The sequence below is a fragment of the Jaculus jaculus genome, chromosome 19, assembly GCF_020740685.1.
Source record: "Jaculus jaculus isolate mJacJac1 chromosome 19, mJacJac1.mat.Y.cur, whole genome shotgun sequence".
Classification (NCBI taxonomy): Eukaryota; Metazoa; Chordata; class Mammalia; order Rodentia; family Dipodidae; genus Jaculus; species Jaculus jaculus.
The window spans coordinates 54,873,078-54,888,632 of record NC_059120.1 but is presented as its reverse complement, the minus strand read 5'-3'; the positions used below and the strand labels follow the sequence as shown (position 1 = coordinate 54,888,632).

General features: G+C 48.5%; 1 protein-coding gene across 1 annotated transcript; it reads left to right on the top strand.

Annotated features, from left to right (window-relative positions):
• Window positions 1-6,850: 6,850 nt before the first annotated feature.
• On the top strand, window positions 6,851-15,390 carry Mindy1 (MINDY lysine 48 deubiquitinase 1). The gene is made up of 6 exons (XM_045138398.1): window positions 6,851-7,003; window positions 8,938-9,771; window positions 13,354-13,411; window positions 14,125-14,189; window positions 14,491-14,649; window positions 15,223-15,390. Exons 2-6 carry the CDS (start codon window positions 9,316-9,318, stop codon window positions 15,373-15,375), a joined length of 891 nt encoding a protein of 296 aa, XP_044994333.1. The 5' UTR covers window positions 6,851-7,003; window positions 8,938-9,315; the 3' UTR covers window positions 15,376-15,390.
• Window positions 15,391-15,555: the final 165 nt, after the last annotated feature.

The following is a 15,555-nucleotide window of genomic DNA, read 5'->3' as shown; positions in this document are numbered from 1 at the left end:
TGCAAATGAACTCCGCCTACGGCCGCTTGTGCATCTGGCTAACGTGGGTCCTGGGGAATCGAGCCTCCAACCGGGGTCCTTAGGCTTCACAGGCAAGAGCTTAACAGCTAAGCCATCTCTCCAGCCCCATTTTAAAATTTTTAATTATTTTTTGTTGTTGTTATTGTTGTTCAAAGTAGTATTTCACTGTAGCCCAGGCTGACCTGGAATTCTCTATGCAGTCTCAGGGCAGCTTTGAACTCCCAGTCTCTGACTCCCCCGTGCTAGGATTAAAGACATGCACCACCATGCCCAGCTTTTATTTTTAAAATATTTTATTTATTTGCAAGGAGAGTGTGTGAGAGAGAATGGGTCTACCACCGCCTCTACTGCAAACAAATTCCAGACGCATGCACCACTTTGTGTGTTTGGCTTTATGTAGGTACTGGGGATCAAACCCCAATCATCAGGTACTACAGGTAAGCACCTTAACAGCTGTGCTGTCTCTTTAACCCCTGGCTTGACTTTATTTATTTATTTAATTTGAGAGAGAGAAAGTGGCAGAGAGAAGAGAGAGACAGAAGGAGAGAATGGGCATGTCAGGGCCTCCTGCCTCTGCAAACAAACTCCAGATGCATGCACCACCTTTTGCATCTGGCTTATGTGGGTCCTGGGGAATCGAACCTCAGTCCTTTGGCAAGTGCTTTAACCACTTAGCCATCCCTCCAGCCCTGGCTTGACATTTTAAATTACAACATGACTATCTTATAACAGCTTTCCATTTTAGGAGTTTGGTTTGTTTTCAAGGTAGGGTCTCATTCTAGCCCAGGCTGACCTGGAGCTCACTTTGTAGTACCAGGCTCTCCTTGAACTAACAAAGATTCTCCTATCTCTGTGTCCCAAGATTTGGGATTTAAAAAAAAAACCTTCTAGTTATTTATTTTTATTTTTATTTTATTTTTTGGCTTTTCAAAGTAGGGTCTTGCTGTAGCCCAGGATGACCTTGAATTAGAGTCTCAGCATGCCTTCATTCTCACCAAGATCCTTCTACTCCGCCTCCCAAGTGCTGGGATTAAAGGTATGTGCCAGGGCTGGAGAGATGTCTCAGAGGTTAAAGTGCTTACCTGTAATGCCTAGCAACACAGGTTCAATTCCCCAATACCCACATAAAGCCAGAAGCACAAAGTGGTGTATACATCAGGAGTTAGTTTGCAGTGGCTAGAGGCCCAGGCCCACCCCATTCATTATCATTCTCTCTCTCTCCCTCCCTCCAAATAAATAAATATTTCACACACAAAAAAATAATAATAAAGCGTGTGCCACCACTTGTGGCCTTCTTAAGTTTTTGAATTCTACTCTTTACCAAACTGACCTGTTGCCACCCACGCTGTGCTTGACCATATTTTAAAAGCATTAGCATAAACTGGGCATGGTGGCGCAAGCCTTTACTCCCAGCACTCAGGAGGCAGAGGTAGGAGGATCGGATCGCTGTGAGTTTGAAGCCACCCTGAGACTCCATAGTGAATTTCAAGTCAGCCTGAGCTAGAGTGAGACCCTACCTTGAAAAACAAAAACAAAAACAAACAAAAAGCATTAGCATAATCTTTGATCCCAAAACTTTACTTAAGACTATGTCTTGGCAACTCTTCTTTCTTCTTCCTTTACAGCTCTGTGGCCTCTTTTTTTTCAAGGTAGGGTCTTGCTCTAGTCCAGGTTGACCTGGAATAATTCACTTGGTAACCTCAGGGTGTTTTTTTTTTTTTTTACCCCCGTACAGCCGTGGCAGATTTATCTTCATTCTATTCTTGGACTGTTGTAATCCTGACTCTGCTCCCTAACTCTCTAATTGTTCCAACTGTTCCTTCAACTTTCAAAATTGCCTGAAATTGCCCAGCTTGGTGGCACACACCTTTAATCCCAGCACTTGGGAAGCAGAGGTAGATTGAGCGTTGTGAGTTCAAGGTCAGTCTGAGAGAATACATAGTGAATTGCAGGTCAGCCTGAGCTAAAGTGAAACCATACCTCAAAAAAGCCGGGCGTAAACTGGGCGTAGTGGTATATGCCTTTAATCCCATCAGTGCGGAGCCAGAGGTGGTAGGATCACCATGTGTTCGAGGCCACCCTGAGACTAAAAAGTTAATTCCAGGTCAGCCTGGGCCAGAGTGAGACCCTACCTTGAAAAACAACAACAAAAACTGCCAGAGATGGGATACCTTCCAGTGAGTTGTTGGCCAGGGAGGTCCCTGATACCCACAAAACCTTATAGGCCATTGCCAAGGCCCTTGGTTTCCCACCAGGAATAGATGGTAAGACCCTATTGCTGAAGACTCCACATACTTGGGCTGAAACCCTGCTGGGGCTGAGCTGATAACCTCTTTCCAGTTGACAAAAATGCATGCAGTTCAATGGGAGAAAGAGAAATCACCAGTGAAGATACTCAACAGTGGACACTACAAGATTTATATTTGGCCAGCCAGGCCAAATGAGCCAATGGGTGCAATAGCGGCACATCTGTTATGGTGGAAACAAACTGCCCTTTTAATTGGACTGGAGGCCCGCTCCATGGGAGGGAATACATCCCTGATACTGAAAACCTACAACAGGGGTAGTCATGAGCTCTAGGGGTGTAACATCTACTGCTGTCTGGCTAAATGTATATACTATGCTCATCAAACTGCCCAGTAAGCACTTCTCTTAATGTTCATATCCTTATATTAATGATACTCTCACTTTTGGTAGAGAATCTTCTCTTTTCAGATGGCAGTGACCTTGGGATGACTCCAAAGGCATCATGGTGCTGGAAAGAAGTGACCGCAGTGCTCAGCGTTGCCATATCTCTATCATAGCTTCCAATGCTCAGGGTCTATTGTGGAAGAAGTGGCGTAAAGAATGTAAAAGCCAAAGGAAGGGTAGGACTCCCTACAACGTGCTCCCCCCAGACACAAAATGGCCTGGGTATCCATGACCTCACAGAGCCTGACACTACCTACACAAGACCATCATAATAGGAGGAAAAATCATGACATCAAAAGAGAGGCTGATTGAGATGGGGAGGGGATATGATGGAGAATGGAGCTTCAAAGGGGAAAGTGGGGGGAAGGGAGGGCATGGGATATTTTTTATAATCATGGAAGTTGTTAAAAAAAAAAAATGCCTGAAATCTCACCCTGTGGCAGCCTTGTCATGCTGTGAAGGACCCCTCAGAATGTAGAGCTAGTTTCCAACTTCCATTAACTGCCACTTTCCTGTCCCAAGGGTAATGTGGAGTACTGGGGTCTGGGAAAGAGTGGCCACCCATTGTTCCCTCATTTCTTAAAACTGTCCCTTTATCATTTCCCACCACTAGTCTAGCACCAGCTCTTCCTGCTGCCCCAGGTGGACGCTGAAAAGAGAAGGTAAAGGAAGCAAGGCCTGTGCTGAACATGACCCGGAGCACAGGCGAGTTGACGGTTTCCCGGGCTTTAGCTCCCATCCCAAGCCCGGGACTTCCTCCACACCTGTGTGCATCTCCTACCAGGTACACAGCCCGTTCAGTATCTAAACAAGCCGGCGTGGTAGCACGCACCTCCCAGCACTTGGGAGGCAAAGGTAGGAGGGTCACTGTGAGAATTCCAGGTCAGCCAGGGCTAGAATGAGACCCTTCCTCAAAAAACTAAAATAGGAAATAACAATAAAATAAAATAACAATAAAAATAAAAATACACGGCCAGGCGTGGCAGCAGGGCTTTAATCCCAGCAGAGGTAGGGGTATCGCCAGGAGTGGGAGGTCACCCTGACACTACAGAGTTAATTCCAGGTCAGTCGGAACTAGAGTGAGACCCCACCTCGCAAACTGCAAAATACATAAATAAAAATAATACATGGAAGAAGGGGGGACTTGGAGCAAGGGGTGGGTGGGGTGGGGTGACGCTTGCCTTTAATCCCAGCCCTTGGGAGGCAGAGGTAGCAGGATCTCAGAGAGTTCAAGGCCAACCTGAGACTACAAACCAAAATAAATAAATAAATGAAACCTAAAAAAATAAAATAAAATAAAAAAAGGTTAAGACTTGGAAAGGAACTCTCTGAGGGCTCCAAAAGAACAGGAAAAGGAAAGCCAGGTGTGGTGGTGCACTGGGTGTGGTGGGGGGCAGAGGTAGGAGGGTGGCCATGAGTTCGAGGCCACCCTGAGACTCCATAGTGAATTCCAGGTCAGCTAGAGTGAGAACCTACCTCCCTCGAAACACACACACACACTAATAGGAAAAGGATTTTATTTTCCCTCCCACATTATTAAAGATGCGAATAATCTCTTTCTCCCTGCTTCTGTGAATCCGGAGTTAAGGACTGCTACAGCCCAGGGGAGGGGGGGGAGAGAAGAGAGAGAGAGAGAGAGGGAGAGAGAGGGAGGGAGGGAGGGGGAGGGGGGAGGAGGAGAGGAGAGAGAATGAGAATGAATCTGTTCATGGAGCTGCTGCCTGTTCAGCCCAGCTCCTCCCCAGCCAGCCAGGTCCCTGCTCTTTCTGCTTCTCACCAGAGGAGAGAGAGAGAGAGAAAGAGAGAGAGAGAGAGAGAGGGAGGGATGGAGGGAGGGAGAGGAAGAGAGGGAGGGAGGGAAAAGGGGGAGGGAGAGGGAGGGAGAGCGAGCCGTGCCCTCCCGCGGCAGGCGGCGAGGGGCCGAGGAAGGGTCCCCTGGTTTCTGTCCCTGCACCCCGATCACCGAAGCAGCTGACCGGGGCCGAAACCCCGATGGAAACCCGCCCCCGCCCCCGCCCCCGCCCCCGCCCCCGCCCCCGCCCCCGTCCCCGCCCCCGCCCCCGCCGGCTCCGGGGAGCTGGTCCTCGGCTAATTCTGTTCGGTCCCGGCGGGAAGAAGAGAGGGAGAGAAGAAGCAGAAGAAGAAGAAGGAGCAGAAGCAGAAGGAGGAGCAGGAGCGCCGCCGCAGCGCCCCCTCCCCGACCCCCGGGCGCCCGCCCCGCCCCGCCCCGCCCCGCCCCGCCCCCGGAGGCCGGAAGTGGCCGCGAGCCGGGCCGGACGCGGCGCTGACAGCTGCCAGGCGATCGGGGGGCGCGGGGGGACGGGGGAGCCCCTGGCGGCGCCCCTCGAGGTCCCCCGAGCTGAGCCCCGCCGCCTCGGCGCTGCCGCAGCTCCCGGCTCCTGCAGGTAAAAGGCAAGTATGGAAAGAAAAACTTTGTTTTCAAAGTATTCTTCGGCAGCCCCCCCCACCCCCGCGCCCCCCACCCCCGGCCGGGGGCCGTCGCCTCCGACAGGTCTGGGGGTGTCGCGGAGCCCCCCACCACCACCGATGACCTCCTGGCCGAGCCCTGCCCTTCCCCCGGGTGGCGTCGGGCCGGCGTGTCAGGGACCCGTGCGGACCCCGGCGGGGGCGCTGGGCGCTGGGGTCACTCCCCGCGCCGGGCGAGGGGCCGGGAGGCGCTGCGGGGAAGGAGGTTTCCCGGGGTGGGCGAGGCTGTCTGGAACCTGCATGCATTCCTGTTTCACATGGTCCTTCCAGCCTCGGACTATTACTGGTTTGGTGTTTGTTTGTTCCTCCCTCCCTCCCTCCCTCCCTCCCTCCCTTCCTTCCTTCCTTCCTCCCTTCTTCTCTTTCTTTCTTCCCTTTCCTTTTCCTTTTTCTCTCTTTTCTTTCTTTCTTTCTTTCTTTTTTTTTTTTTTTTGTTTCTTTCGAGGTAGGGCCTCACTCTAGCCCAGGCTGACCTGGAATTCACTATGTACTCTCAGGCTGGCCTCGAACTCATGGCGATCCTCCTAACCTCTACCTCCCCAGTGGGGGAAATTAAAGACGTGCGCCCCCACGCCTGTATCATGACTGTTTTTTTGTTTTGTTTTGTTTTGTTTTTTGTTTTTAACTCCCTTAACTGGCCGCTACCTGAAGCCTTAACTTCGTTAAGACAAGAAACAGGGTGGAATCTTGATTTGCTGCAGGGCCCGCCTGCTCAGTCTTTCCCGCTCTGAAAACCACCTTGCCCTTCCCACCAGGAGTGGGTGGACCCTTCTATTATCTATCCTGCCCTATCTCTTAAGACTGCAGGCACTTAGCTGTGCACAGTCTCTCTGGGACCTCTCTCCTGCCAGTGTGGCATTCCTGGCTTCTTTTCTTTTCTTTTCTTTTCTTTTCTTTTCTTTTCTTTTCTTTTCTTTTCTTTTCTTTTCTTTTTTCTCTTCTCTTCTCTTCTCTTCTCTTCTCTTCTCTTCTCTTCTTTTCTTTTCTTTTCTTTCCTTTTTACTGACAACTTCCATAATTGTAAACAATATCCTATGGTAATTCCCTTCCTCCTCCCACTTTCCCCTTTGAAACTCCACTCTCTATCATATCCCCTACCCCTCTCAATCAGTCTTTTATTTGGTTGTCTTTTTTGCTCATTTATTTATTTGACAGAGATAAAGAGGGAGGAAGAGAGGGGGAGAGAGAGAATGGGCACAACAGGGCCTCCAGCCACTGCAAAAGAACTCCAGATGTTTGTGCCCCTTGTGCATCTGGCTTACCTGGGTCCTGGGGGAATTGAACCTGGGTCCTTTGACTTTTCAGACAAATGCCTTAATTTCTAAGCCATCCCACCAACACTCCTGGTTTCTTTTTGACTCGTTTCTGTGGTCGACTAGCTTCCCAGCACCCACCTAATTATTGATTATTTCTAGCACTGGACAGAAAATGATTCGTGCTTTTCTTTCGGCTTTATAAATTTTCTCAGACTTGAGCTCTGTCAGGGAAAGAAAGAAAAAAAACTGTAGTTTTTGCTACATTAACAACATATAAGTGGAATGCAACGGGTATAAACTATATTTGAATCAGGAGGATAATCAATTTGAGTGACCAGGTTTATTTTATATTAATAACTAATGTTTCCTCTGTAACCCCAGCAGGCCTTGAATTGAAGTCCCCCTGCCTCAGCCACCTGAGCAGCTGGGATTAGAGGTCTCTGCTGACAGATGTTCCTCACCCCAAATTCCTGAACGTTTACAAGAAAGCAGGGGAAAGAGCCTGGTGTGGTGGTGCATGCCTTTAATCCCAGCACTTGGGAGCAGAGGTAGGAGGATTGCCATGAGTTCAAGGCCAGCCTAAGACTACATAGTGAATTCCAGGTCAGCCTGGACCAGAATGAGACCCTACCTTGAAAAACCAAAAAAGAAAAAGAAAGCAGGGGAGGGGACAGCTGGAGAAAAGATGAGATTTTAAGCCAGCTGTGTTAGCATGTGCTTTTTTTTTTTTTTAAATGGTTTATTTATTTATTTTCAAGGAGAGAGACAGAAAGAGAAAGCATGGGCACACCAGGGCCTCCAGCTGCCTCAAATGAACTCCAGATGTTTGCGTCCCTTTGTGCTTCTGGCTTTATGTGGTAGTGAGGAATCGAACCTGGGTTGTTAGCCTTTACAGGCAAGCGCCTTAACTGCTGAGCCATCTTCCCAGCCTTTTTTTTTTTTTGAGACAGTATCTCACTCAAAACCAGGCTGACCTGGAACTCACTCTGTAGCCCCATGCAAACCTGGAACACACATTCACCCTCCTACCTCAGCCTCCTGAGTGCTGGAATTAAAGAAATGGTTTATAATCCCCAAATTTGGGAGGCTGAGGAAAGAGCATTACTATTACTGTAAATTTAAAGCCACCCGGAGCTATGTAGTGAGTTCAAGGCTAGCCTGGGCTACATAATGAGACCTAGTCTTCAAAAAGTCAAAGTTAACTGGGGTGTGGTGGCACACGCCTTTAATCCTAGTACTTGGGAGGCAGAGGTAGGAGGATAATTGTGAGTTCAAGACTACCCTGAGACTACGTAGTGAATTCCAGGACAGCCTGGGCTAGATCGAGACCCTACCTTAAAAAAACAGAAAAAAAAAAGTCAAATTAGGGCCAGTTGCAGTGATGCACACCTTTAATTTCAGCACTCTGGAGGCATTGGTGGGAGGATCACTGGTAGTTTGAGGCCAGCCTGGACTACAAAGTGAGTTCCAGGTCAGCCTGGGATTTAAAAAAAAGTGAAGGCCTGGAGAGATGGCTTAGCAGTTAAAGTGCTTGCCTGCTCAGCCTAAGGACCTAGGTTCAATTCCCCAGGTCCCACGTAAGCCAGATGCATAAGGTGGCACATGCATCTGGAGTTCATTTGCGATGGCTAGAGGCTCTGGCACGTCCATTCGGTCTTTCAAACAAAAATAATAAATAAAATATTTTTTAAAAAAACAAGGGGGGAGGGAATTACCATGGAATATTATTTACAATTATGGAAGTTGTCAATAAAACAAAAAAGACAAGGGGGTGCTGGGCATTGTGGTGCACGCCTTTAATCCCAGCACTCAGGAGCAGAAGTAGGAGGATCACCGTGAGTTTGAGGCCACCCCGAGACTACATAGTGAATTCCAGGTCAGCCTGGATTACAGTGAGGCTACCTTGAAAAATAAAAAAAATAAAAATAAATAAAAAAAAAATTTAAAAAAGCCAGGTGGGGTGGTGTATGCCTTTAATCCCAGCATTCGGGAAGCAGAGGATTGCTGAGTTCAAGGCCACCCTGAGACTACATGGTGAATTCCAAACCAGCCTGGGCTAGAGTGAGACCCTACCTCAAGCCCCACCTCCCCCCAATTTTTTTTTCTTTAACTTATTTGGGAAAGAAAGAGAGACAGGAGAGTATGGGTACACCAGGGCTTTTTACCTCTGAAAACAAACTCCAGATGCACGTGCCACATTGTACATCTGTCTTTTTGCGTGTACTCGGGAGTCAAACCTGGTCCATCAGGCTTTGCAAGGAAATGCCTGTAACTGCTGAGCCATCTCCCCAGCTCAGGTCATCGTATTAATAACCAACAATTAGGATAATTTGCTTCTCTTATTTCAGTGCAGGGAGTCAAACCCAGAGTCACCCATGCGAGGCAAGCACTCTACCACTGAGAACCATTTTCCATCTGCCTTTCTCCTCTGCTGTCGCTCCCGTTCGGTCCTGTCTTCATTTTCTGTCATTCTCTGTTCCAGGGAAGCTGGCTCCACCCAGTATCATCGGTCCCAACGGTCAGGTCATCGCCCCTCTCAAGCCTGGAAGCCCGAGTCCCTGGTGGTTCCGTCTGGTCCCAGCAAGTTGGAGGTGGAAGGAGCCTTGCCTGAGACCTTCTGTTTACACACACTGAGAACGGCATGTGCCAGTCATAGCCGGAGGAAGGGACCGCAGACACTGGCCACCTTCCATGCTGCCTTCATTTCCAGGACTTTTTTTTTTTTTTTCGGCTCCTTTGCTTTCTAGCTCAGTGATCTTATTGGACAGATCTGTCTTCTTGCTTCCACCACAATTGTCCTAGACAAATCCCTAAGGTCAAGAAACACTTTCAGTCCCCCTCAGTTGACTCTTTTCCTACCATGGAACCACCTCAGCCTGAACATACAGCCCCCGAGAGGGCCAGGAGTATAGAAGCTGTCACCTCGGAAAGCCATGAGAAGCTGTCGGACTCAGAGGAACACTGTCAGGAGGCTGGAGACACTACTGAGGGAGCTGGAGCCCAGGAGCCCGGAGACCAGGCGTTGCTGGCTGCCCAGGACCAGGATGGGGATCATCTGGAGTCCCCACCTCCTCCTGAAGCCAGCTCCAGTCCACCTGTGCCGGCCTGTGGCATGTCACCCGAGGTAGAGACGATAGGGACGTGCTCCGGCCTGCAGAAACATCCACCGTCCCCAAGGACACAGCAGCCTGAGCTGGATTTCCACTGTGTGAAGTGGATCTCCTGGAAGGGAGAGCGGACGCCCATCATCACCCAGAGCACCAACGGCCCTTGTCCTCTCCTTGCCATCATGAACATCCTCCTTCTTCATTGGAAGGTAAGCGAGAACTCAGAGGGGCTAGGGAAAGACGGTGGCGTTTTCTTCCCTGACCCACGTTCTTCATTACCTTGACTTTTCTCAAGCTAGTTGAAATTTGCCAGATCATTCGCCTACTCCTGTCTCCGTTACTCTAACCACTGTGAATACCTGGCAGTATTTCCTTTTATTTATTATACTTATTATTTTTTTTTTGTTTTGTTTCAAGGATTCACTCTGGTCCAGGCTGAACTGGAATTCACTATGGAGTCTCAGGGTGGCCTCGAACTCACGGCCATCCTCCTACCTCTGCCTCCTGAGTGCTGGGACTAAAGGCGTGTGTCACCACACCCGGCTCCTTATAGTATTTGCCATTGACTCCTCTGCCCATATTTGTGTATGTACACGTGTACAGGTGTGCTTGTACGTACATGAGCAAGTGCGCATGTGCATCTAGGAGGCCAAAGGTTAATTAGAGCATGTTATTCACTCTCTCTCTACCTTGTGTTTTGGTTTGTTTTTTTTCAAGGTAGGGTTCCACTCTAGCTCAGGGTGGCCTTGAACTCACAGTGATCCTCTTACCTCTGCCTCCCAAGTGCTGGGATTAAAGGCATGTGCCCAGCACCACCTTACATTTTTGTTGTGTATGGTTGCACCATCATGGTATCTGATATTTCAAATTTTTTTTTTGTTTTTTTTTTTGTTTTTTAAGGTAGGGTCTCACCCTAGCTCAGGCTGACCTGGAATTCACTATGTAGTCTCAGGGTGGCCTCGAACTCCTGGCAATCTTCCCACCTCTGCCTCCTGAGTACTGGGATTAAAGGCATGAGCCACCATACCCAGCTGCTTGTGCCATTTTTTAAAATATATGTTTAATTTTAATTTATTTATTTGACTGAAAGAAAGAGGGCAGGGAGAGAGAGAATGGGCACGCCAGGGCCTCCAACCACTGCAGACAAACTCCAGACGCGTGCGCCCCCTTGTGCATCTGGCTAACGTGGGTCCTGGGGAATCAAACCAGCGTCCTTTGGCTTTGCAGGCAAATGCCTTAACTGCTAAGCCATTCCTCCAGCCCTGCTTGTGCCACTTTTTAAAATTTATTTTTAGAGAGACAGAGAGATAGACAGAGGGGGGAGAAAGAGAATTGGCATACCAGGGACTCGGCAATCAAACTCTAGACGCTTGTGCTACCAAGTGGGCATGTGTGACCTTGCGCTTGCCTCACCTTTATGCATCTGGCTTATGTGGGATCTGGAGAGTCGAACACAGGTCCTTAGGCTTTGCAGGCAAGTGCCTTAACCACTAAGCCATCTCTCCAGCCCTTGTGCCACTGTTTACTTTTAACTGTACATGAGTGGCCGGGGAATTGAACCAGGGCTGGAAGGCTTGGTCAGCAAGTCATCTATCTCCAGCCTTTCTGTTTTTATTTTTCCAAGAGGATATTTTCTGGGGTTTTTTTTGTTGTTTTTTTTTTTTCTTTTTCTTTTCTTTTTTTTTTTTTTTTGCTTCTGAATTATCTTTACTTTTTTTTCTCAAGTTTTATTAACATTTTCCATGATTATAAAAAGTATCCCATGGTAATACCCTCCGCCCCCACTTTCCCCTTTGAAATTCCATTCTCCATCATATCCCCTCCCCATCTCAATCAGTCTCTCTTTTATTTTGATGTCATGATCTTTTCCTCCTCTTATGATGGTCTTGTGTAGGTAGTGTCAGGCACTATGAGGTCATGGATATCCAGGCCATTTTATGTCTGGAGGGAACACGTTGTAAGGAGTCCTGTCCTTCCTTTGGCTCTTACATTCTTTCCGCCACCTCTTCCGCATTAGACCCTGAGTGAAGGTGTGATCGAGATGTTACTCAGTACTCCAGTCACTTCTGTCCAGCACTGTGATACCTTCTGAGTCATCCCAAAGTCACTGCCATCTGAAAAGAGAAGATTCTGTACCCAAAGTGAGAGTAGTGTTAATATAAGGGTATAAATATTAAGAGACGTGCTTACAGGGCAGTTTGATAAGCATAGTATATAAGTTTTTCCAGACATCAGCAGATGTTACACCCCTAGGGCTCATGACTACCTCTGTTTTAAGTTTTCAATATCAGGGATGTGTTTCCCCCCATGGAGCAGGCCTCCAGTCCGATTTTTTTTTAATTAATTAAGTTGAAAGACACAGAAAGAAGCCACTCCAGCTACTGCATATAAATCCGAATCCAGATGCATGTGCCACTCCGTGCATGTGGCTGACGTGCTTACAGGGAAATCGAACCTGGGTACTTCAGCTTTGCAGGCAAGAGTCTTAACTGCTAAGCTGTCTCTCCAGCCCCAACCTTTAAAAAAAAAAAATATTTGGAGCCGGACGTGGTGGTGCACACATAACCCAGCACTTGGGAGGCAGAGGTAGTAGATCACCGTGAGTTTGAGGCCACCCTGAGTGAATTCCAGGTCAGCCTGGGCTAGAGTGAGACTCTACCTCAAAAAAAAAAAAAAAAAAAAAAAAAAAGGGCTGGAGAGATGGCTTAGCGGTTAAGCGCTTGCCTGTGAAGCCTAAGGACCCTGGTTCGAGGCTCAATTCCCCAGGACCCACGTTAGCCAGATGCACAAGGGGGCGCACACATCTGGAGTTCGTTTGCAGTGGCTGGAAGCCCTGACACACCCATTCTCTCTCTCTCTCTCTGCCTCTTTCTCTCTGTCTGTTGCTTTCAAGTAAATAAATAAAATAAGCAAAAAAAATTACAAATATTTAAAAAAAAATGGGGGGAGGGGAGCAGATAGAGAGTGGGTGCACCAGGGCCTCTAGTCACTGCAAACAAACTCCAGACTCATGCACTACCTTTTGCACCTGGCTTATGTGGGTCCTGAGGAATTGATCCTGGGCCCTTTTGGCTTTGCAGGCGAGTGCTTTAACTACTAAGCCATCTTTCAAGCCCCTATTTTTTTTTTTTTTTTTTGAGGTAGTGTCTGTAGATGAGGCTGACCTAGAACTCACTTTGTAGTCCGAGGCTGGCCTGCAATTCACAGCAATCCTCCTACTTCTGCCCCCAAAATGCTGGGATTAAAATGGTGTGCCACCACGCCTGGTCACAAAAGAAAATTTTGTTTGTTTGTTTGTTTTCAAAGTAGGTCTCATTTTAGCCCTGGTTAACCTGGAATTCACTGTATGATCTCAGGCTGGCCTCGAATTTACCTCTACCTCTGCTGAGACCAAAGGCGTGCATCACCACACCCGGCTTTTTTTTTTTTTTTAGTATTTTTCTTTTTTTTTCTCAAGGTAGGGTCTCTCTCTGGTCCAGGCTGACCTGGAATTCACGATGTCATCTCATGGTGGCCTCAAACTCACGGAGATCCTCCTACCTCCCAAGTGCTGGGACTAAAGGCGCCACCACACCCAGCCTTTTTTTTTTTTTTTTTTTTCCCTTGACTCTCGCTCTTGCACTATATAGCCCAGGCTGACTTTGAACTCCTGATCACTTCTGCCTCGGGAGATGGGTATGTGCGGGATCGCAGGTGTAAACCACCATGCTGGGCTTGGGTCCGTTTCCTCTACGGGGTCCTCCTTCATGGTGGGGCAGGAAAGCATATGATGGGTCCCCTCCTACCTCCAGGTGAAGCTGCCACCCCAGAAGGAGGTGATCACGTCAGATGAGCTCATGACACATCTTGGTGAGTGACTTGGCCATGAAGAGAATTTCCCAAACCCAAGACTCTCCCGATCTCATGTGACGTTGAAGGTGGGGAAGGGGTCGGTCAGTGCTGTGAGGCTGAAGAGTGAGGAGCAAAGATTCAGGTGTCAGGAGGCCCGGGTTATATCCCATCACCCACCCTGTGTTATATCACCCACGCTGCCCTCGGCCCCACCCTCCCTGATGCTGGGCCTTGAACTGAGTTCCTTGAGCATGCTAGGCAAGCACTCTGCCACTGAGCCGCCGCGGCCCCAGTCCATGCCCTTAGCTTTTATTTTATTTATTTTTTAAAATATATTTTTTTATTTAAGAGCAACACAGAGAGAAAGAGGCAGATAGAAAGAGAGAGAGAGAGAGAGAGAGAGAGAGAATGGGTGCGCTAGGGCCTTCGGCCACTGCAAACAAACTCCAGATATGTGCGCCCCCTTGTGTATCTGGCTAATGTGGGTCCTGGGGAATCAAGCCTCTAACCGGAGTCCTTAGGCTTCATAAGCAAGCTCTTAACTGCTGAACCATCTCTCCAGCCCTGCCCTTGGCTTTTAATTTTTCCCATTTCCTCCTCTGAGAAGTGAAGGTCCTGGATTAGGCTAAAAGTCTGTGGTCCTGTGACCGCCCCCCATGCTCCAGGGGAAGAGAGAACTGAGCTTTTAATGCGGTTGGCAGGCCAGGCTGATCAGGGATCCTGTCTTGTAGGAAACTGCCTCCTGTCCATCAAGCCCCAGGAGAAGTCTGAGGGCCTTCAGCTTAATTTTCAGCAGGTGAGGCGGGAGGTCTGTGGACATGGTGGTTTCGCAGCATCGCCACGGAACACTGGACTGTTAAGAAGCCTTTGTTGCTTCGGCAGGTTTCCTGAGCCCCGACTTCCTTCCTTGTAGGGCATACCTCTGTCCTGAGAAATCTGTCCACGTGTGCCCTAGTTGAGGCAAGTGGGGAGTGAAGTGGCTTGTAAGAGAGCCAGGGCCGAAAAGCAACAAGGTTCATGGCTTTCTTTGTGCCCGAGGTGAAGGGGAGTAGTGAGAGAAGGGGTAGACTGCCCATCTTTTTCCCTTCTCCCACCAGAATATTGATGATGCCATGACCGTGTTACCCAAACTGGCCACGGGTTTGGACGTCAACGTGCGCTTCACAGGCGTCTCGGACTTTGAATACACACCCGAGTGCTGCGCCTTCGACCTGCTGGGCATACCGCTCTACCATGGCTGGCTCGTAGACCCACAGGTAACGGTGGGGACCCCCAGTGAGACTCAGCTCAATCTGTCGTGATTGAGGCAAAGTTTTGTGGGGTACCCTGTGGGGAGGTAGGAGTTTGGTTGGTTTGGGAGGGGAATAGGATTTGGAGACCAAGCCTGGTGCGGAACTCCATGAATTTTCTATTTTGGTGTCATAGTAGCTCTTTATTTTATTTTTAAAGTATTTATTTATTTCTTTACTTGAGAGAGTTAAAGTATTTATTTATTTCTTTACTTGAGAGAGATAGAGAATGGGCACACCAGGGTCTCTAGCCACTGTGAACGAATTCCGACACATGTACCACCTTGTGCATCTGGCTTACATGGGTACTGGGGTATCGAACCTAGTTCCTTGGGCTTTGCAGGCAAGCGCCTTAACCACCAAGCCATCTCTCCAGCCCCAAAGTAGCATTTTAATAGAAGGAAACCACATGAAAGTAAGATCAGTTTTTTAGACATCAAAAGTTCAGGGACCTTTGATCAGCGTCTCAGTCCCATGGGTTTTGGTTAATTTCCTTCCTTTAATCTGTTTTTGTCCCACCCTTTCCCGCTACCCACACAGAGTCCTGAGGCTTCAAGCGCGGTCGGGAAACTGAGTTACAACCAGCTGGTAGAGAAGATCATCACCTGTAAACACTCCAGCGACCCCAACCTTGTGACAGAAGGTGATCTCGCTCTTCCCTCGTGGATCTTACATGAAGGGAAGGATGAATGACAGGGCTTATTAGTTACCATTTTTCAAAAATATTTTTAGCCAGGCATGTTGCCATACACCTTTAGTACCAACACCCAGGAGGCTGTGCATTTGAGGCCAGCCTAGGACTACAGAGTAAGTTCCAGGTCAACCTGGGCCCTACTTCAAAGACAATACGAAACAAACGGACCAATATATGTA